This window comes from Photinus pyralis, unplaced genomic scaffold (genome assembly GCF_008802855.1).
Source record: "Photinus pyralis isolate 1611_PpyrPB1 unplaced genomic scaffold, Ppyr1.3 Ppyr1.4_LG4, whole genome shotgun sequence".
NCBI lineage: Eukaryota > Metazoa > Arthropoda > Insecta > Coleoptera > Lampyridae > Photinus > Photinus pyralis.
The window spans coordinates 29138906-29163642 of NW_022170511.1; the positions used below are offsets into that span (position 1 = coordinate 29138906).

At 34.7% G+C, this 24737-nt stretch overlaps 2 protein-coding genes across 3 annotated transcripts in view; one reads left to right on the plus strand and one right to left on the minus strand.

Annotated features, from left to right (window-relative positions):
- Positions 1–24737, plus strand: part of LOC116169544 (homeobox protein Hox-C4-like) — a 56261-nt gene that overhangs the window by 13895 nt on the left and 17629 nt on the right. The window contains exon 2 of one of the 2 annotated variants that reach the window (XM_031485658.1): positions 1819–1863. The exons of the other annotated variant lie outside the window; for it this stretch is intronic. Within the exon in view, the coding sequence (XP_031341518.1) occupies positions 1819–1863 (45 nt within the window). The remainder of the gene's footprint in view (positions 1–1818; positions 1864–24737) is intronic. 2 annotated transcript variants of the gene reach the window in all.
- Positions 3142–4325, minus strand: LOC116169545 (15-hydroxyprostaglandin dehydrogenase [NAD(+)]-like). Its single transcript, XM_031485660.1, has 5 exons — positions 4171–4325; positions 3999–4119; positions 3839–3945; positions 3444–3787; positions 3142–3388 (listed from the first exon to the last, which is right to left on the minus strand). The coding sequence occupies exons 1-5, from the start codon at positions 4270–4272 to the stop codon at positions 3235–3237; spliced, it is 828 nt and encodes a 275-aa protein (XP_031341520.1). The 5' UTR covers positions 4273–4325; the 3' UTR covers positions 3142–3234.

Sequence of the window (24737 nt, forward strand, 5' to 3'; positions counted from 1 at the left end):
AATCTGGAAACGGTCGATTATCGGTGAAAATATACAGGATAACGAAACAAGTTTTATACAAAAGTTTTGCAGTTCTTCAATGTCTACTAGGCAGCAATAATTTTAATTATTCATGGTTGGTCAAAGGCGTGACATACCAAAATTACATTTTATTAATAGAACACCTTGTATATTATTCGATGTTCAATTCTTCTCTCAATTTTAGGCAAAATTTGTAAGAAGCATAATGCACATAATTTATTAAAAAATTAATTATTAACTTAAAATGAATAAAATGCTCAAAACCATACCTAAGCTGCATTTAATGTCGAATATTTTGAACACTGATTGCGATGAAAACCATTTTATTGCTAATTTTGTATTTAAGGTAATAAGAAAGTTACACGTTCATTTGTTTTATTTTGATGTGGGATATCTAGATTATAATTTTATTGATGTACTTACTTAATAAATAGTTCTAAAATTTGTTGTGTGTACTAACATGCTACGTCATCGAACAGAGAAACAAAATCTTTATCAAATGATCCTAATTATTTATTATCGCTCTCTTGTTCTGGGCCCTCAACAGGCTTGCGCCGAATTACAGACCCGCATAGTGCTTTTTAAAGGTGGTCCGGTATTTACATACCTTACGCTTGACCTCCGGGTATGTAGCTCAACGCTCTACCACCGAGCTACATAGACATGTGAATGAAGGGGTACATTGCTATTAAAGAAAACTCAATTGTTTTTCGTTACTCACTTGTTTGTTGAAATAAAAACAACTGAATGCCGCTTGCTATGAAAAATAAAATGTTAGACAAGTTTTATATAGAAAATGTTGTATACAGTCGTTATTTACCGAGATGTGCTATATTCTATACAAAATGGGCACTCTGTATATAATATATCTATCTATAGAAAAGTAATGATTTTTTGAGATTCACCTTAAACTGTATTGTGTACCTATGGGCACAGATTATTGTATTTAATCTGTGCTGTGGGTGATGAACGTTTTCGACAATTCAAAGTGTTCATGGTTTATCTCGTGGTTTGTTATTATGACGTGTTTGGATCTCAGTAGACCACCGTAGAAAGGTTCATTTGTGCAGTTGTATAGTATAACAAGTATTTACTTAATTGTGACAGATTTCTTTTCCACGTATTTTGTTCGTATAGATCGAGAGTATAATTCTGATTGGCATTTTGCGTTAAGTAATATCGAATTATGTTGTAAATATGCAACTCATATTCTAAGTAGCTATCTCCTCTCCAATATGCATATTAAGGGTATAGAAATGGTTGGAACAAATTGATTGCGCACACAAGGAATAAGCGCCTTAAATGGAAATTACCTATTTACCACGCAATGTAAAATTGTTTACTGCGTAAAACATGGATATAAGAAAGAAAAAGGTGCACCAACATGATTTCATTTGTTGGAAATAGCAAGCCGAAGCATATCGTCAAAATTCTAAACGGCGATGAAACACCTACAAAATCTAATCTGATAATACTGTTAGTCTGGAGGCTAAAATTTAATTAGTAAAGGGCGCGGAAGTCTTCAAGTTAGTTAACAGCTAAACATTTCGTATTTCTGAAACACGTTTACCTTCCTTTTACAAGGGATCGTGGAAATCGTAGAACAGCTACCGGGGAATTAACCTTATCCTTTTCACTTTTCATTAAAGCTTACTTACATTAGCTACTGTACATATTTAGGTGAAATTAGAAGTTATAAAATTTCGTACTTATAAAAACGATTTTATTTTATGTCTTGTATGCTAATTGAACTGGTCTGCGTTAACTGCTTGTTTAATTTTTGCCATTTTGATTCAGATTCAATGAAGTTTGGCAACTCGGGAGAACCTCAACTGTTCGGATGTGAGTAAAATGAATTTCATTTTTCTAGAACACTGCCTATAACGTGTAGGAACACACCTAGTAGTTATGTTTGTTTCGCGTTGAACATCATACTAGAAGTGGCACACTTTCAATTTCATTCTATAGAAACACAGGTACCGTACAGGCGTACACTTTCGGGTAGTCTACATACAGTTAGAGTTAATTTTTAAAAAAATATTAATCAAGATACCTTTTTGTAAACGTTTTATGTGTATAATTACCTATTAGATAATCAGCCCTGTGATACTGATGTATCACCAACGTTAAACTTAACGTGCAGGTCATTTCGCCATTGAATAAAAAATTTAAAAAACTGTTCGAAAACTTTGTTCCTTAACTCATCAAGTATGTACACAACAAATTTCGTGGAATTCTGTCCATTTTCGTTCTCCGGTCAAGAATTGCAGTGGAACTTCCAATTTTCAAAAACGAATTCCATATTCGACATTTTCATGTTCAAAAACCCCCAAATACCAAATTTCGTCGAAATCAAAATTTTTTTCGCACCCCCCAAGTAGGAGTGCGCCCTTTCGTGGTAGCAATTTTGAAAAAAAATTCAAAATCGGGTAGGGCTTACCCGAAAACCTATTCAAAAACATTCCACCCATCTTTGTGGCTCTTATAGTTCCTGAGAAAAAAAATTAAAGAAGAAATCCAAATTTCAACACTTCTTTAGGGGAGGCTCCCAAACGAAACACGTTGGACCCTCGGTTTATTTAGAAAAAGTACTTGTCTTGATCCCCTCTATCAACCAATTTTTTTTACATGCGGTCATGTAACACCCTGTATAAATATTATAATAAATTACCGGTGAATATGCAATTTTCTTTAAATATGGCTATATCGTTATTTAGAGACTACCTGAACTACAGCATGGATCCGTTTTGTTATTCTTAGAAACTATGATTTTCACTGACTGTCCGTCAACTAAATCCACACTCTCATTTCGATTGATATTCTTCTGAATTGCTTCTGTTGCTAATAAACTAGACGTTACGTGTAAAAGCAATTATCTTATGTCACGGGACTGTGAGGTGGCATTTTTAATCCCGTATCCCGAGTGGGAAAGTTTATTTCTCGAGTTCCTTGGTGTATAAATTTTTCTTTTAGTATAGATCATACCTCGGATCATACGCTTATTTTTCGGGCAAACTTGAGGGGTAACTTGATATGTCCCCTTACCGCCTGCTCTTTGAGGGGAAAAATTACTTTTTATTTAATTCAGGAATTTAGTATCATAGATCTATCAGTAATGAATGCACGCAAAAGAAAAAGTTTTATTATGTGACTTTCGGCAACGAATTTAACTTATATTGAACATTAAGACCTATGGCATTGACGCTATCTATACTAATTTAGTGTAAGACATTCCAGTTCTTTACGGCACCGTTCCTTACTGGGTATTACGACTTGATAAGGTGATTTTGATTGTTCCACGATCCATATTGAACCATTCGGACAATCTTTAATAATTTTGGCAATAGATTCTCCAACATGCTCGGGCCTATAATTTTTACAAATGCAATAGAATTAGATGCCACATGATTTGTAACACTTACGGTTGTGAGACTTGGGAAGCTTCCGTTGTGTTGGCGCTCATATTCATTTGGAGATACTGCATCGAATATATTCTATCAACTATGTTCTCGTCCTTCAAAGGTGTGCTTGTGGCACCAGGACACACGGTGACAACTTTTACATTCGTACGGTCGTAGTGAGCTTCATTTCCAAAAGCGCGCGTCAATCCCAAGATTGCATATTTAGTGGCTGTATAAAATGGCACCATAACCTCTACATCGAATATGCTTATCGAAGCAATGTTTATTATCAATCCTTCGCTTCCGCTTTTATGATCTTTAATGTAATGTTCCATAGCTAATACAGTTCCATTGATTGTTCCTTTCTGTAAGAAGATTAAATTAGATTTAATTTATTCGAGTTAAGCCACTCTTACAATATTTATATCAACTTGTTTCTCCCACAGCGCATCATTTAAAATGCTGGCGTTATTAATTAGAATATCCACGTTTCCAAATACGTCAACAGTGCGCTTAAAGGCCTCTACAAATGCATCATTAATTCATGATTCAAAACCAAACACTCTGTTCGCTTACCTTCAAATTGAGCTTTGTTTGTGATATCTGCTTTGACAAAAATTACTCTGGATCCATATTCTGCTAGAGATTTTAAAGCCTCTGCACCTGCATCGTCGTTAACGTCAACGATAGTTACACCCTAAAAGCCCCAAATAAGTGCTGTTCTTACAAATTGAATTAAAAAATCTACCTTAATTCCATTTTTCAACAACTCCTTCGCTGTATTAAATCCAATGCCGGAGGCCGCACCAGTTATCACTGCAACTTTTTCAGTAATGTCGAATTTCTCCATTTCTACTTGACTACGCGAGTAGACGTACAATAACAGGAAAGACAGATGCTTTCCCGTACAGGCGTATATAAGTTGCTGGGAGGTCCTATCTAGATTATCTTATCTGTTCTTAATAGTTTCGTCATTTTTATTAACATTATAAGTGGTTTATTTTACTACATTATTCTGCTCCAATATCAAATTAGATGCAGCAACCAACGCTCATAGTTTCGATTTGCGTAGGGACACTGATGACCAAATCCAACGTATGTACCTGCTCCAAGGTTTTCCACGTGTTGTGATAAGTAAATTGACTCGATTGTTCGATTACGTATTTCATTAATTGATAAACGGCCGATAAGGTGAATTGCAGATAATCGTTCACTTTATAAAATTTTCAAACGAATCGCCAGTTCAAGACAACGTGTTTCAAGGTCTTTAAATTTGGAGCTGCTACATGTGTGTAATAATTAACCACTGAATCCCACTAAGTATTGTACCCATAAATTAATCTAATATAACAACTAGGTTTCATTTTTTTTGCGACTATTTAAACGAAATATTTAAAATTGTGTAACAAAGAAGAAAACAATAATTAATTATAATAAAAAAATTTCGTCGAACTGTTTTTCACTGGGGAGAGTCCCAGGATACATGCGCTATGGCCACGTTGGATAGCCAAGGATATCCTTTGAAATAAAAATTGCTCAGTGCGTTTGTCGCCGGATTCCGCAATTAAGCTTCTGCCTATTTTATTCAGAAAATCTCGTGATTCCTTGCACCATGGTCCAAGTGTCTCGAAGGCAAGCCCCATAAATATATAATCTTTCTTTAGATCTCGATATGTGTTTTGTGAGCATGCCTCTTCTGCTGCAGCTCGGGCCCTTATAGAAGTACTTTTCATGTTTGTTGTGGATAAAGTGTCCCCGCATGTACTGTCCCATGCAAGTGATTGGCCTTTTGCGTATGCTGTAAGCGTTATCCCATCAGATCGTTTTCCATCGGAACGATATAGTCCAACCGGCAGCTTACTTCCCTTAGTTCGTATGGTTGAAATGCAAAAGCTCATGTAGATTCTTTTGTTTATTATAATTATAATAAAATGACTATATATATATTTTATGGTGAAATTATGCCTTCCAGCATATAACCTGTACAAGAAAGCAAAAAATCACATTACAGTCAAAAGCAATGTAGCAATCGGCGAATTTTTTCTCTAAAAGAGATTTTACGTACTTTGAATATGATCAAGTCAATGTTCATAGTACAAAATTATGTAATGCCCACGAGAACGAAGTTTATATCTCTCGTACTTATAGGTAAGATATATGGACATCAAGGTTAACCTTACTAAAGCAATAAGATAATAAAGACAATTGCGCATCATTTTCATTAAAAAAAATTATTTTTATTAGGGGTGGCGAAACACACGGTTAAGACTTATTTCTAGATCTTGTAAAGAACAAAACGAAGAACGTCCAGCAGTACAGATAAGATGGGTTACATAATAATTTAAAGGATGGACGCTATGTGCAGCGTGCGGTTCTCCAGTTACATCAACGTTTTATTCTGCCCCACCTTAGTTTTTATACTGGTTTAAGATAAAATATTTTGCGTCTTCCCTTCTGTACTTGTAGGTTCGGTAGGTTTTTACAATCCTTGTGTCGGTGCAGATACTCCACAAACTTGAATAGCTCTTATGATATTGGAATTGATTTTCAGATTAGATTAACAATATTTCCTGCCTATTAGCTTTGCTTAATTTATCCCTAATATCTGTAACGACATTCGGCGTCTGAATGGACATTTTTTCCATTCCGGATTATTTGTTGTATGGTAGCGAATTCTCTGGAACTTTATCAAGGAGCCATAGAGTCGATAACGGATTAGTCACTTGCGATATGCTAAACGTTATAACATTTTTGCAGAAGATTTTTGTTTGCAAACTGTATTGTGTTTAGTTTCAGTGTTAATATCTTGGTTAAAGTGATAAATAATGAAATTCGCATTGTGTTATAAATGTATGACCAGTATTATAAAGCACAGTTAACCACGTTGTGAGGCCAACAATGTTGTTAAGGCATGTCATTGGATATTTTTTCAAAGAATGATGTTATTCTTTGAGTAAAAAACATTCAATCACATGCCTTAACAACATTGTTAGCCTAGTTAACTATGCTTTATGTTTATAATACCGGCCTTGTCAGTGTTATAAATGTGATAGTGATAAATCTTAATTCAATTGTTATAAATCAATATATGATTAATAGTGTTAGTTCCTACGAACCTGCTCCAAAGTATTCATGAATATCCGGTGTATCTTATTAATAGTTAGTACTACTAGCTTTTGCTCCTGCGACTTCGTACGTGCATAAACATTACTTTTTGTTTTTCCCCGTTCCCGTGGGAATTTCGGGAAGAGCTTTTGGAGTACACCTTAACGGTTTCAAAGAAACTTACGTTCTAAGTCTCAAGTCAGTGTCTTCCACAGTTTCGACTGTAAAACTGTAAAATTCCGTACTTTCCCGTTCCCAAGGAATTTTGGGAAATCCTCGTAGTGCTCCCCTACAATCTCCAAGGAACCTACATGTCAAACTTCAGCTGTGTGCGTCCTGTAGGTTCGACTGTGCGTTTGTCTGTTGGCAAAGATATATTCTTTGCTGTTAGTAACAGAAGAGTTTTATATGTATTGATTACTATACAGTGCGTTCGAGATAAGAGGGTCATCTCAATATATCTTTTATTTGACGAAAAATTTGTTAAATATAATTTTATATGTGAAATTACGATCTATCCGATCGGATATGGATACTTCCTGCGTCACATCCGGTTTAACCGGAAAAGGATACAATTTTTGTTTTTCAAATGGAAAACCGATGTTTTTTTAAGATATTTGAAAAGAAATAAAATATGCTTATGGTTGAAATGCAAAAAAAAATGGTGAAATGCTGTGTGCCATATCTCAGAAAAGATTTACACATTCTTGTTCAATGTTTCGTTTTGAAGATATCCTTTGCACGATACGATCTACCCGTATAACAGATATGGCGCATCCTGACAGCACACGGTGTGCTAGATTTATAGGCATTAAATTTGAAAAACAAAGTTGCATGGGTTAGCGGTTTCGCTGGAAGTGATACTGGAAGTTTCAATACGCGACCATGTCACATATAACATTATATTTCACAAATTTTTCGTATCTAGTCAAATAAAAGAGATATTGAGGTGACCTTCTTATTTCGAACGCCCTGTATTGCTGTGTGTACCCATAAAACACCTTTCCAACTTGCTCAAACAAATCCAAATTGAATTGTTTCCAATCTCTCGTCGCACTCTTCCGTTATCTGCTACAAAGAAAAGCTCCATATTGACTTGAATTATTGATTTGGAAGACCCCAGCTCCAATTAACTAATTAAGTAACTAAGAAAAATTGAAACCAACTAACTACACACATTTTCATTAACACCTGACACAATTTTTTTTACGCGAGAAGAAAAATCTGACATGAAAACTATCCGGCTTGGTTAAAGGATTCGAATAAACACACAAGCAATTGTTTGACATGAAACAAATGAAATGAAAAATTAAAACAAAATTCTTCAAAAAAAGAAAAGCTTACAAAGTTTGTTTGGACAAATTACTTCCAGTTTTTTCTCTTTTAATAACTAATAACCTGACTAATAATGAGTAATACACTGACAGCTTCTGAACCTTATTTTTCTTGAACACATTAAACTTGATGACAAACAACATTAAAAATAATAAAATTCCGAATTGCCGGTGGCTGACGATAAAAACGTTTAATAGCAAGAGAACCATAACAAAAGGCCTCACAGTGCACTAACTGCTGAATAAATCGCTTTAAATTGCTCACACAACTTTAGTTAACTTGCTTCTGCACAAAATTATTATAATAAGAACAAACTACGTCTTCAACCGGGTGGACAGCTCGAAAAAGAAATAGCGTAAAGAAACGTACCCGCTTTCCAACTCTCGCGAACCAGTCAGCCTATTTTTTTCCGTTAATTCTCCGTATTTAAAAGAAGACCACTTTCACTATAAAATAATCTCCTTCCTCAAAATCTTATAACCAACACCGCCAATCACAATCAGACTTGATAACTAACGCGCACACCGTAACATCAGCATCTTCGTTTGTCATTGAACAGCAACAAGAACGCGCCCATTAAATCTCGTCCGATAACAAAACTTCTTATCGCACACGACCAGATGTTCCTAAATACACAATTCCAAATAAACAATCTACGAAATCTTTAAACATGAAAATAATAAGCAATTACCAACTCTAAATGGAAAAATAGACACTGAGATAACAAATTCAAGTACAATAGGCCAACTCGTGTGACTATTTCGTAAATATCCCACACTTACACTTAATAAATTGAAACATTGTCATATACCTACAGGATGTCTCGCCATTATTCCGGTGTTTCGACCGCAATAACGTCTACAAGATGTTGTTTACAAAACAATGCTATAGTAAAAGTAACTAATGCGGCGATTATTTATAATAATCGGTCAATTCGAATAATTAGAGATGTACAATTTTTTAAACAGCCCCCGGAATGAATTTTGTTAACTCAATATCTTCGTAGTTTCGTAAATGGCAGTAGTTTCCCTTCCCCTTAAGTTTTAGAAGGAAATACACCCCAAATTTATTACGTTATTATGAATAATCGCCGCATTAATTACTGTGAAAGGAAAATGTAATATACTGTCTTTTGAGATTAAAATGTACGGGGTGTTCTATTTGAAAAAAGAAGTTAGGTCCGATAACTTTTTTTATCTGACATTATTTTATTATCTATATTTAAATTTTGGCATAACGCATTTTTCTGTGTCTATTTTAACTAATTTCACATTCAGAAATGGATGTTTTTGATTTTCACCTTAAGCAAGCGACAATTTTTAATTTTGATCCTAAATATCACACGACGCCTATAGGTATTACTTTTTTGATATAATTACGAAATACTCTATAAGAGTGTCTAAACGGGACACATTAGTACATACTCATACCATATCATCTTGTAAAGCACATAAAAAGATACTAAACTACGGAGTTTTATATCCGCAGGCCACGTGGTATTTTAATGATCAAACAAACGTATACTACCCTCTTGCCAAACATTACAGCCGGGGCAATAGTGAAATTCAAGCGAAGAACAAGCACGAAAAACATTCCAGTCTAAAATCTAACAATTTTTTCTTTATTGCCATAGCTTTTGAAGCCTTTGACCCGTGCGGTGCGGAAATATCATTTCTGAAGTTTATTGGACAAAACCTCATAGCAGAGCCCGGAGATATCCGTGCTAATAGTTTTCTACTTCAAAGAATATCCTTAGCTATCCAACATGGAAACGCAGCCAGCATCAGGGACACCCTCCCAGATCATCCAGGAATGGACGAAATTACTCTTTATAATTTATTTAGGTTCTTGGCCATGTTCATACTTATTTTAATTTTAAAACAAGCAATTATCGTAATTAAAATAAAAATTAAAAATCTATATTTAATCTATGCATCAATATTGTAATATCTTTCTCCCCCCCCCCACCGCCTCCTCCCTATAATTAATGAAATGGAAAGTAACAAAAAGCTTTCCTTGCAAGTCAATGAGGTTGGAAAATGCAAAAGCTATAGATACGGAAAAGCTCAAAATTAAGGTACTTACAAAACGTAAGTTGCGAACGTGCACAAGGCAGAAAAATAAACTTACTATTCGGTTAAACACCAAAGGCAAAAAGATCCCCTCTAAATTGAGCGTTTACTTTATATAAAATTCGGATATTCCATGGAGTGATCGACGGTTTTTCCTGCTCGACGGCGTGTCCTTGACGCTAGAAAATTAAAACTTCTTTAATAAATTGGCCTTCTGACGTACTAAAAATCTGTAATCGGTTCCAAAATTGAAATTAATTAAGAACGCTTCTGTAATACCCCACATGACAAAATGACGTTTACTGCAACACATTTATTTAGTTACTGTTAATTTCACCGGATTGAAATATCTAAAAAATGAAATGTCTTGATGGGAAGGGTTACAAACGGCGAATTAATTGCAGCGTTATCTACTGTAGCTGAAACAACTCTCAATTAAATCAATTACCTTTAGCTTTTATCTTCAGCTCCTAGAACCAACACAATTTTTTTCAGAACCACACTTCGTAACGATCCGCTTCTGGATACCGCGTGTTCATCTACAGAGTGATCACCAGAACTGGTAATTTCAAGGCGGAAATCGAGTGTTTCGTTACAGAGAGTCCAAGGTTTTTGTTTCATTTAAAGATACTTGGTAAATAGCATGTGAATGCATTTGTTTTCTGAGAAGTTAACTGTCAGATAAATTTTACGGTAAGATGAAGGATTGGCCTTAGGGTCCATAGGTCTACGCTGTTTCTTCCAAACTAACCATTAAACACCACTGATACCAGCGGAGGTATTAAAAAAGCTGTTTAGGCTTGGCGCTGACTGGTACCGTAAATAATGTTAAATTGTCGCTCGCATGGTTAAGGATTGGCGTTACCTTTTAAAATAAGCTATGTAAATTCATTCATGAAAAAATGTTTGCGAGTTAAAGAAGTTTAAGCTAATTTGCAGATAAAGTTAACCTACCTGTACGAATAACTTGTATTGATGCTCTTGTGAGTATTTTTCGTGAATGAGCTTTTCGGGGGTAAGAGGGGAGTCAATTGCTCGAGCATGATGTGTGGTTAGGGGGTGAATATTTGCCAGCGAACACTCTTTCGCTTGCGAATTTTCCTTGAGCAAGCCCTCTAGAACTAGTTCTCCGCGGCTAATGTCCATCAGGAGGCGAATATATCTTGGACGACATTTCCTTGTGGACGAATATTATGAAGGCCAGTTCTCGGGCGGGGATAAATTTATCATAGACGAATTAATTTACGTAGATATCCCAATTAGACTTTGATCTGATGTATATACATAGTTGTTCTTCCTTAGATGTGTAAATGTTGCGAAAAAGTGTTGGAATAACTTAACGTTTAAAATCCTTCAATGATACTCTTTTGGAAGACCTAACCCATCAAAGTTACTTGTAAAGCTAAAGATTGTTATATTTTGCAACCTTTAAAAGAAAATTCTTGTGTGCTTTTAAACCCTTTTTAGTAAAACTTGTTCTTTCAGGACTTTTAATGATCATTTGAAATGATGCGTTGGTACAGTCATTAACAAGAAGAACATCGTTATAGAAAAACCTTTTATACCTCGTTTTATTTGTATAACAATTCGATGTAAAAAAAAATTATGGCAAATATCCATAAGAATACATAATAAGATTTCGCTAATAGCACCTAAGTATAATTTTCGAACCCGCCAGCAGAATAATCCTTAATATCGTATTCGTTCGTTTTTGTGGATTACCTCTTGTGTTCCATAGCATAGTTAAAATAATTGATTTGAGAAAAAGAAAAGGAAGAGTTAATGTTTCGGAAAGTATTTTAGTATATTCACCTTTGCATTTGGTTTTTTTTTAGATTTTACACTTTTTTGTTGAGAGGTTATTATTAATCACATACATATGTTTAGTATTTTAGGAAGTCTCCTTTTTATATTGTGTGTTTTCGTAATAAGATTATTATACCATTTTTTGGTTGAGTTACGCTATTTGTTCAAAGGGTGGCAATAATCAAATGTGTAAATGAACAAAGTAATACTCCCCTTTGAAAACATTTATTTACATTCTTACATGCAATTGGCAAATGTGCCTAGTTTTTACTATGTTCTACAGGAAAGGGCCACTCACGCTACTCGCACGAATAGGTACTGGCACTTGTAAATAATCTAACAACTGACGACCTTTGAAGAACACCACAGAAATAGATCAGTTACGAAAAGGAGCTCCTTTAGAAATAAAGATGAGCCATTAAACTGGGCAAGGAAGTCGAAGCGCTATAAGAATTCTGTAATCGTAGTTGAGGGTCACTGATTATTGGTTTATTATTAATCATTTCAATCGGACACTGCCGTTATATTAATTATACAAAAATTACTAATAACTCTTCTTATTCTTGGCATGAATTTCATTGATGAAGTGTGAATGTGGCGAGAAGGTACTTGGGAAATTGGACACGAGGTTAAAATAATACCTATCAAATATGAAGAGTATTTTAAATGTAATGTTGCGGACGAGCATGGAGTATGCCAAAACGGTTTAGAGTTCGTTTGTTCTCTTCCACGGTAAAGCTAGGACACTTGCTTGTTCGGCGAGTTTATTGATATTTGCCTACTCGTTCTCTCCTCTCCTACTCCAACCGAAGTATTTGCTTCGATATAAAAATATCATTTCATTTTAAACATTTTTTCAATCAAAGTAGTGTCTAGAAGAACTACTCACATGCACCAAATTCATTTATGCCAAAAACTGCAATTAAAAAAATTGTTTCGTGTACACGTAGTGCAATAATGACTTCGGCAAACGCCATTGGCGCTACAAAACAGTTTGTATAAAAAAGTAATAGTGAAAACATTTTCGATACTTATAGTTTTATGATAGTGAAGTAAAACACAAGTATTACTATTACAATGTTTATAGCTATTTACAGTGTCGTACAGCCATTTCCCTCAGCAGTACTAAAAATACCTTTCGGTTCGATCGATCAGGTGTAGGTCGATTGCTATAAAAGTGGCCGCCATTTTGTTCCAATATGGCGGAATTGGCTGGTTCACGAACTTGACCGAGATATTTATGAGTTACACTTCGAGTTACACCAACCATGCAAGTTTGGTTGAAATCGGTTCATAATTACTAAAGTTAGAGTATTTCTTGAAAGTGATTTCTATAAACCTAAAAACATAATAAGCATATAAATCTATACATTCATAAATATACTGCTACCAGGTAGAAGAAATCTACCTAAAAAATGGAACGCAACTGAATATCGGATCCATATAGGATCTTAGTTGGGAATTTATCGTAACGTTGTTCGCATTTAGAGCACTTTGCCAACGAGAACGCTGTCTGATCAAGAATATTTCAAAATTGCGTAGACCCTGTGGTACGTATGTACTTATTAAGTGTCTATACATACGTAATCGATTGATTAAATAACTTTGTTTTATTATCTTAAAATTCTCTCATAAATATAATATATACTTATATTTTCACCTTAAAGATAAATATAATACCCTACTACTATATTACTACTACTACCTATTCATGGAATAGAGCAATTTCACTGTTTGTATAATTTGACGGAAAGTGAGCCATAAATAAAATAAATATACCTAACCCTATTTTCATGTGCTGCGGTTTAGGCTTATTTAATTGCTTAACAAATTCCGTTTTGAAACTGAAAAAAATCCGACCACTTTCAGAGATTTTAAGCCTGACATTTCGTCTCTGGTTTTCCATCATCAACTTTGTTTCTTCTTATGGAAGCCATTTATTATTTTTTTAATAACTATTAAAAGATGTCAATTACTGGTTGTCATTGATACTCTGAGTAATTGGGAGAGCGAGCTGTTTTTTTCCCCCTTATCCCGAGTATCCTATGACGACATCTTTCATTTGGGCATAAGATTAAAATAATCTATGATTTGAGTGAAAAAAATTAAATTTTTGGAAATATGTGAACTGCTCGATTGTAGAATAAATCTTGTGTGTAATTCGAGCGCAAATTGATTGTCGATTTCAATCGACAATATATCATTTTGCGCTCTTAATACACAAATAGCTATTGTGCACTCCTTTTCTTGGCGTAACAACGCCGCTGTTTGTGGCGATAAAGTGGCTTTAAACAGCCAAAACAAAGTGGAAACTTGGAACCACGCCCCTATCATGATCTTTTTTGTATTTTTTTAACCATTCTTTAACAAATGGTAGTAAATAATGCAAATTGCAACTTTCATCCGTGTTTTACTTCTCTTATGTGTTCTGTTAGTAATAACTAACGAACGTTTTGGATTCTTTAATTTATGATGCTTATGTTTTTTTTATTAAACCATACGATCGTAAACCATGACGTACCGGCATTCTCCCCTGGCGAGAATAGTATACAGTGATTTACCAAGAAGTAGACATAGGGATTTACGTGTATTGTTTTTCCATATGTTTACTTTTAAATGACTAAATTGCTTCTGAAGGTCGCCTAATTTTATGCATCCAAGTTTTCATATTAATTAATGGTTTACGATCGTATGGTTTAATAAGAAAAACATAAGTCAAATTACTTCCGTAATAATAATAATAATATTTTGATTAGCAAACATACTCTGAATTGGCGACAGCTGTCATTTATTTAACTTGCAATGCAACCAAACATAAGGAAGAACTATTTTGGTCAAATAAGAGTTCAAACGTGTTGGTCATTCGTTGTTTTTTCTCTTTCTACCACATTATCTCATTTCAATAACTCATATCGTATCCTCCTACAGACCTCTGCTTCCGCTTCCGCAACTGCGAAAGTTCTGCATACCTTTTCACTTCCGCACCCGCCTCCGATTCCGCTATACCGGAATATGGCAAGGTGCGGTGTGTCGCTCTGACTGAACGGGACGGCCCGTTACTTGATCCGTGTCCGGGTTAGCCGAGTCGACCGTCAGAAGTATCGTGACTTGTTTGCTAGTTAAACTAAATTATAAACTAATTATTCTAGTTTTTATGAAATTTATAATACACTTCCAATTCTGCTTCCGTTTCTGCTTCAGCAAAAAAATGTCTTCTGTTTCCACTGCTTTCGTTTCATCACTAATAAGAGGCTTAGGTACCTTCTCTATGAATCTCAAACCTTCACGAGTCGATTTCTAGTTCAAGAGTATTGAATATGAGCCGGGTTTTGAGTTTGGATATGCGCAATGAATAGCCATTTACGGATAAGGTTTCATTGAAAAATTCCCCTCCTGAAAATCATATTCGATTGTCCATATTTTGTTTTCTTATGTAGTTATGTGAAGACTATGCTAAGAACCTTAAAAAACAATATTATTCATGAGATAAACGATAAACCAGTATGCTCATATGAGTTGCAAATAATTTGAACTGATTTAACAATGTATAGAAGAATATGGTGGCAATTTAAGAAACACCATTTTCAAATAATAGTTTGTATAGTGAAACTGTCCTATATGATATATTATGTGGATGTAATAAAATATGCGTTTAAAACTGGAACAATTATTAGTATGACCATAAAAACATTCGAACTGTAGCGAATATTCCAGAGCGACATCGGGGTGCCATCAGGTCGCGATCAAAGCGCCATCAAGTCGATAAAGGATTAGTCATCGGCGATAAGGTATGAAGGCGGATATGACATTATTTCCGGAAAATAGAACTATTATAAATTAAATAATTCATTAATTGCACATAAATAAATCACGTAATTAAATTTATGTTACCGAACTGTTAAGATGAGCTTGTATATTGTCTTTCCTAAGGGACTCTAATTTTACATTTTCTGGACATTTCTTTTATATTTATGAAATATTGTCCCATTCTTCATTGTTTTGTATATGCTACTAGTTATTTTTGCTTCTTGTTGTCAACCTTATTTTTAAGAAATTCAACTTTGATATACTTGTATAACAATTGCAAATTGCAGTTACGTTGAGTATATTTTTAGGTTATAGCTTTAAGGAATCCTTTTACATGCACCGACAATGAATTTTAAACATTCCACCTATGGCCTACCCTCTATTGTAAAGTATGTACGAGGTATATGGACTCCCTGTCTTTAGCATAAGCACAAAGTGATCTCGTCGGTCTCCGTGTACTAAAGACGAGATGAAACCGGCTCAATCCATTACTCTTTCACTAGGGCCTTCTAAGATATAGTTTCTCCACATATATTCATAATGAATTTGTGGTTTTTCTTATTGTTCTATATGATTTTGTAGCTATAGTGTGATAGAATGTAGATATCTCTTTGTTTCCTTTACCATAGTTTTCCATTCTGATTCCGCATCCTATCAAGGCTTTCTTTTGCTTTTCTTTTGTTTCTACCAGATCAGGCACCTTTTTTGTTGCTTCTTTGTATTTTTCGTAAGATTAAGGTGTTTTTAAAGTAAGATTTCCATCTTTCTTCTTTTATTGTTTTTTGAAATGCCTCTATAGTGTATCTATATTTTTCTGACTTTCAACAATTCTCGTGAGGATTTCTTTGTATTTGTTCGGTTTCCTCGTTAGTTAGCTTGTACATTTTTATATTTACACTTTCAAACGCTCTAGCTCTTTCCATTTTGATTCTCAGCTAGCACTCAAAAGATGGTCGCTGCCTATTGCGGACCCTATTCTCTCTTGTGCATCGATGATTGTTTTCGTTATTTTTCCTACTTAATGCGTAGACTACGATCGATCGCTCTTTTCTGTTCACTACTGCATTTGTATATCACCATTGTATAAAAACACTATTGTACCATAACATTAGTGTATATCTTTCTATAGGGGAACGTGTTACAAATTTTTTTGCACACGGAAGTCTACAATTATTATTGCATTTTTGTTACTCACATTGTCACTATTTAAACCACATTATTTTAAAAAGATTTCTTCTATAGTAAGACTACATTACCTGTGTACCTAATAAAAATGTTTCAGGCATGTAAAAACCATTTATTTGTTACTCAGTTGTAAACGTTGATTAACAAGACAAAACGCAAACGGGTAAACGTCATGTTTAAACGCTACTGACATTTCTTCAAGATCAATTTAAGAACTAATTATTTACGTTTACAAATGAGTAACAAATAAAATATTGTACATTATACGCCAGGTAATAGTTTTTACTGGCTTTAGGAGATGACAGGCTCGCCTGACGGCTCGCCAGTCAACTTCTCCTATCGCCAGTAAAAACTCACTTACCTGGCTAATAATGTAAAATACTATAATATACCGATTGCGCCACCCGTATTATTTTCCCCAAAGCTTACTAAATTACATGTTTAATTCCCCTGGTTAATAGAAACCATAGGTACGACAGTAGAAAACCTTTTACTTGAAAAATATTTGCTGACGTTACTAACATTATACACTACATCGTATATTTATCACTTTATTCGTTCGTAAAACTTACAGCACAATTACTACGACTACGACTAATTAGGCAGTAGCACAGAATTTGTCAACGTCGTTATATATAGGCATTAATGTTTTACGGACGAAGATTGCTGGATGTACTAGGTATACCTAACGACAGTGTGTTAAAATTACGTACTGAAGACGAATAATTATTGAAGAATTGAATAGATCTCAAACTGGCCCACTGTTAGAGTTCCAAGTAATGGTGCATGATAAATAATAAAATAAACCGATTTTGAGATTGCCTCCAGTATTACGAAACGGGGTTCAAGAAGAGAGCATGCAAATTAATGATTCAAATTTTTAAGATTGGCAAAGGTTACAAACCTTTTAGATACTTGTTGCCAAACAAACGTTTTTATGTCAAAAAAAACGAATGATAATTTATAGTCGTTTCTTTCATGGGTTTTTATCGAGCGACTGACTATACATCACTAACATAAACTTTTATACTATAAAAGTACCTTGTAATTTATACGAACTTTCACTGTGTTTAGTTATTATGGATTTGTGCTTGAATAACCCGTATGTGCTTTGTAATTTAACATAAACGTATAAAAGTAAAACTTTTTCGTGTACTAAAGCAATACTTTGTGTGGTGAAAAGAGATTGACCTATGTTACCGAATGTTTATGGGGAACCTGTTTGTTTACAAATAAATAATATTTCCAAGAGCTAAAAATGAGATTTTACACTCGCCGCACTTTCACCCTAAAGCCGTTTCATATTTTTCTGACAAAACCATATTAATTGAAAAAGATATTGATGTTATAAGAAAAGTGAGTTCATCGAGGTAGAAACAATACAATGACTAACTTATCGTGAAGGACTGGGAACTCTCGTATCCGGAAATAAATGAAACAAGTTTATTTGACGTCTATTTCGCCATTGTTGACGGTAGTAACTTATGGCTTACATGCTTACATAGAAACTTTTTATCGAGTGAAACTTCGGCTTCAGGCCAAGTTTGCAATCTGCATATTTAATATTTCAAAAAAGTCATTTCGTAGTCAATTAAACAATATCCATATATCATAAATACTACTGTTTATTCGACACATTGTAATTATTTAATCAACAATGTATTTTAAGATGGGAACATCTGTGTGATGTTAACACTATCATCTGTACTTGGTAATTACAAGATTGCGCAAATAATTCGTAGGTATTTATGCTGCTTTAATTGTTCTTACGTCAGCATTATTATGAATTACTGTTAATTATCAACGTATTCCCTAACACAATCCGTACTAGTGCACTAATTATGGTTATAATTAGACAACATACATTCAGAAGAGAATGATGCTCATTTGGCAACGAACTGTAGGAATATCTTTTAATTGAACCCCCAAATATAATAATTAATAGTTCTACTAGTGTAACTATCATCATCAAGTTGGTCATTCTTCCGGTCCGATCAGCGATTTCACAAACGGCAGCAATCTGTTTTTACCACCCGGGAAATATAACGATTCGGCAGCAGGCTGGGACTTTTACATACCACCGAGTAGTACGCGCAGTATCTTGCACCGCAATGACTCTATCGGTGTGGCACCTACGGCGGCAAGAGGATTTACATATTCTCTTTTTACCTATGTTAGTGTTACCTAAATTTTTCGGCTCTTGGCATTTTCAAAGTTTTCAAAATATACGATTTATGGATAACAATTGCGGTGTGAACCTATTCTCCATTGGAATATTCGTTGACTCAGTGGGTATTCGTCATTAAAGTGGAGGATTCCCAGAAGAGAAATCAGAGGGGGTTTCTCTTGAAATTGAAGTTTGGTGTACACGTCAGTTTCGTTTAAGGAATTGTACCCACAATAACATATTTCTGGCGCTTTCTGAGTTTCATGAACGAGTAGCTACTATGATTATTGATGAATATGTAGTCTTGTTACTGCCATATTATGGAATATTAACTGGCTTCAATTCCGAATTTTTGTTGTAAATTGTAATATTGAAGAAATTCTCATTATGCAGAAGTGGCATTACTTTTTTCCCAAAAATGTGGTTGGAATAGTGGTATGCTTTTTATTGCTATTCTAAGAGCCATTTTTGTTACGATAGATTATCTTCAATGAAGAAAAGCGGTCCAAGGAATTATAAAGCTAAAACATACTCAAAGCCCACGGTAATTTCCCTAAGCAGGAAACAGTAAATAATGGATTTAGTAGCGGTTTCTACGAAAAAGCCATTTCGTAAGACGGTACAATATCTTACCTTCCCCTTATAAATAATGAAACAAAAAGTAGAAAAAAGATTGCCTTGCAATTAACGGAGTGGTAGCAATTACTGTGTAAGATAAAGCAAAAGCCCTAAAGCTATAGATACGGTGCGGTAAACTTAATGTAAAAGCAAAAATTAGATGGTATGAGTACCAAACAAGCTCGCAAACAAGTTTACAGAAAATATCCAAATTTAATACTGTACCTACAGAACGTAACTGGCGAACATACAAAAGGGAGAAACTTTACGGTTAAACACCAAAGGCAACAAATGCAAAAGGCAAAAGATTTTACGTTTCGGTTAACCTCCAAATGCAAAAGATCCCCCTAAAGCGATTACCTTATATAAAGCATATCCTGATGTATGTATGTGTAGCTCCTCGGATAAGGTATTGTTAAGGTATTCAGTTACTTTACCTTCAACATTGAGTACGTCGACCACAGGGATGAACATTTCCATATCTTTCACTGTTAATACACGTACTTTAGTACAGTTGCAAAAGAATTAATTACATTGTAATTTCAAACATCTCACTCGCCAATAAAACGCCTCATTTATACACTCATTGCATAAATAACTATTAAATGTTCCTACGGGAACAATTGCAAACGGCAAATTACATACGGCCCTTTATTTTCCTTAACGGGCGGTTCTGCAAATTAACCCACTAATTTCTACCTTGTATTTCTAACCCGTAGCCAGAAATAGATATTTTCGTGGACACAATCTTCGTAACGAAGCGCCTAACTTAAACCGCTTCTGGAAACCGGGTGTTCAGCAGAGCTGTATAATTAACATACGATATTCATAACTTCGCGTATGAAACTTCAAGGCTGGAGAAGGGTGCTTCGTTACAGAAAAGTAAACCTCTATCGTGCACAGACAGACTTAATGCATCATTAATTCTTTCTGTGTGCTTTCCCTCTTACTCACGTTCTTTTGAACTGTTTTCTGTTCTGTTGCCTCTAGAACGTTTTATTATTTACTTGCATTAGTCTTCTCTATCTCTTATGTTTTGCAATGCTTTCTTTTTTATTTTTGGACTTTCTGAGTACCTTTAACGTTGGGCATGGCTTCCATTATTTACTCTAAGTATTATCTAAATCGCTCGAGAACCAACAGGTGAATGTAACCCAAGGGGTAATCCTTCCTTCGGTACATGAACTATTTGGGTGTTGTAAAAAATTTGCTTCACGCCAGGTTTAGGATACCTACCACAACCGTTGACAAATGTTTACTTTACAAACAATTAGGTAGCTCTTCAATGCATTCCTAAGATTCCGCATAAAAACTAGAAAGTACTTAGCATTTACTGACATACCATATTTTGAACTTTAGGCACCTGCTGATATAAAAAGGTCATTTATCAATAACGTAATTAATAAATTTAATAAGTTATGAATAATATTAATAACTATGTTTGTGATTAATTATTACAAACCTTGCAATATTCGACGTATCTATAAATATAAATTGGGATGCATAGAAGCCATCATTCATATAACAAAATGTGTGTTAACGTTCTCGTAAAGGCTAAAAGGCTAGGTATTCGCATAATTATATTCAACACAGTTATACCGCGCCAAATGGTAATCACATACTAAAGATTGTTTTTACGCGGTTACAGTTTCTGGTCCAGATTCTCGATATCCATGACACCTATTTAATTTTATGCGTGGACAACCGTCAATACGAGTCTTAGCTTTTATGATGTGAGATTCGATCAAAGTAGCTACATGAGTAAATATTTTATGATGTCATTTGAAACATTAGGCATTTTAGTTTATGTTGTTTGGTTTAGTACAATGCGAATGCGACAATCTACCTAGTATTCAAATTGAGTAAATTTCCAAAAAATAGATTTACCTAAATGGACTTAATGACCATTACTAGAGCTACAGTCATATTCTTTTCTTTCTCGTTCATAAAATTCCATTATAGGTAATGTTTTCTGTATGAATAATAGAATTTTTCGAAACTTCCGTGTTTATTCCAATAGCTATTGGTTATACATTACATTAACTCAGTTGTAAAACCCAACGCCCATCTTGCTCTGCTGGCTGATCGACCATTTTTTGTCACTTATTTTTAAATATAAAATAAATTAAAGCATTGAATAAAAACACTATTTATTCAATGATTAAAGTGACCACATGCAAACTGAAGATCCGCTTTTCTCAGTGAGGTGTTCGGATTTTTTGTTAGAAAGGTGTTGATATTACACACTTGATTCTTCCAAATATATTAATACTTGTCATTTATTTTCGAACTGAATTCTATACAAAGTATGGGCCAGAAATAAATTCATTTTCGCATCCGGCTTGCAGTACAATGCACCTACAATGTAAAATAACACATTATACCTACAACTTGTGCAAATATTTAACTAAACAAACCTTTTGTTTGTCATTAGTTTTATCGTCATCTTGCCACGAACATCCGATTGCGCCATAAAAAAACAGATTGGAAGCTGCTTTGCTTGAATTGAATGTTATAATATAAGCGTTGAGTGAATACTCAATGATATAAGTGAATTCGTCTTTGTGCAATTTCGGGCAACTCTATCGTTCCACGACGTGTTTTCCCATTTAAATCAAGCTTCATTCGTCAATTCATGCAGACTTCTGCAACCTTATAAAATTTCTCTCGATTGGAGTTTGGATTTGGCTTTCGTCTTAAAACAGAAAGAAGTCAGTTAGCAGACACTCTACAATTTTAATCTCACTGTTTGAATTCATCTCCTATATTTTATTACTAATAGATAATATTAAAAAGATCTACACCTACATTCTACAACTTTTTGGTTTGGGCATCGTCACGAATTACAAAGTATAATAAGCACATTGTGTTATTTGTACAGTATCAACGACGAAAGACCAGTTAATCTTCTATCACAGCGTTATTCTAGATCAGACAAAATGTTTCAAAAACGTGCATATTTTTAAGCGCCTTTCAATTTCAAAAATGAATGATTGTTTTCCCAATTTGGTACACTGTCCGTTAATTTGCTTGTTATTGGAATTTTGCAGGGTATTGAAACATATTACTTGGGTTCCATAAAGTGTCTGTCATTTAGTTGTATAATGGGTAGAAATTTGGTAGGTGCATAATGCCTACACATCTTTCCTCTGTATTCAACATCGCCGTTCCGACAAAGCCTTTCCACGTCTTCCGCATGACACTTTCTCACGCAATACCCAACTTAATCAACAAGAAGCAATTTACGTATCTTCGTTCCCTTCGCTAAAAACTGAAAACGGTACAGATTCAACATTATGACAGGAAGGAAATCCACCCTTATCCTCACCTCATCGACGATGGAAACAAGTACGTTTCCTCGCGCAAAAAGCAATCTGACATATTCGCCAGACCCTTACAAAAGCCCTTCCAATTCCCTGACCGACTAAGCTTTGATCCTCGAATTGTAGTAGTCCCACAGCTGCCCTTCCTGCACAATTAACCGACCGTTGGCATATCCCACTAACTCCTGGAAATCACAGGCAATACGCTTCCGACACGCACACTGTGACCGCAGTGCGCTACAGCACCAAGAAAACATAGACCCACTTCTACAACTGGCAACTCACATTAAATACAGTAGGTACCTTCGGGCAACGCATTTACTGATATGGTCTCGATAGACTTCAACACACATACAAAACCTTCATTAGACCACTCATAGACTACAGAGACCCACTTTGCCGCACTCTTAGTTCAGGAAACGCTCTCACATCTCCACATGCGAGCATAATATACTTAGTAAAATACAAAGATTAGATCCGTTTTATTCCGCCGAACTCAAAAAGCAAAAACCAATTGGTGCATTGCTGTGTTTATGGCAACACTCCTCCCACAAAATCCATCAATGACCGTGCAATAAATCTCCTTGCTGACCGAACCTCGAAAAAGTTTTCCTGGATTCCTTCCCGAACCCCTCGATGATTTTCTGCTGGAATTCAAGGTGCTTCTGGACCTGACTCCGTACAGCATCCCATGAACACATCTAAAATTGTATCACACTTCCCGTTTTTGAATACGGTTTTCAAACAATTGATGGACTTCTTGTAAATTCTCCAAAAGTAGGAAATGCTCTACGTAACAAGATGTGAATATTTAACTTTCATCAAAACTAATCCTACAACTTGATGACAATTTAATTACTCATTGTAATAGGACAAATTTATTTAATAGTACCTATATTTCAGAAAAAGAAAAGCAAGTCTTTAAAGCACGCGCAACGGGTTTAAACGTTGGAAGTGCTTTAAAGACCAATTATTATACACGTGTTTGGTATAGTATTTCGTGTTATACCTGCAATATAATTTAAAAATAAGGAAAACAAATGGAATCATATTGACGAATGCATGTCTAATTGAGTGGGCTGCTTATTTCTAGGCCCATGATTGCTTGACATTTAAAAATCACCGTCTTTGTAAATAAAATGACTGCGGTTGAGAAAGATAAAACACCGTCCATTGAGTGGCTTGCTGCAGAAGCAGAAGGAAAGTTGGTACCTGCAAAATTCAAGTTCAGTAAAGCGTACTATAAAGAGTATGAAGTTGTTGACATGGATGAATAGGAAGAGACCTTTAAACAAAGTTTTTAATGCATCGATAATGCTGGCATATATGAAGGAAATGTCTAAGGTATTTAAATCTTTTACCCTTTGGTACATCCTAAACTTCAAAAAATACCGCGATTAACAGTGGAACAGATTTGACAGCATACCTACCCTAAATCACTTGTTTGTGAAAGCTTCATGCTAGATTTCATAAGTTTTCTAAATATTGAATTATGAATTTCTCCATTTTGTGTATCTCAACCATATGCATATTTTATGGTGTACAGCAAATTGATTGCTCTTTTCAACAAGCATACAAAAGTTGCATCCATTTCCGGTTTAGCCGAAACTGATACAGGAAGTTTCAATATGCGATTGGAAAGATCGTAACGTCACAAATTGACAAATTTTTCGTAAAATCATAATTAAAGTCGCCTTGGGCCCCTTTTGTATAACATACTGCATATTAAACAACAAGCGACTCAAATACGCAGGCCCCTTAGATATTCTTGCACTATTCTTTCATTAGAACTATTTCTGTATGTATACCGTATCTATCCCTCAACAAACTTATAATACTGCGTGTTATAATATTTTAAATTCCCGCAATAGATAATTTCAAAGCTACAGCTTCTAAA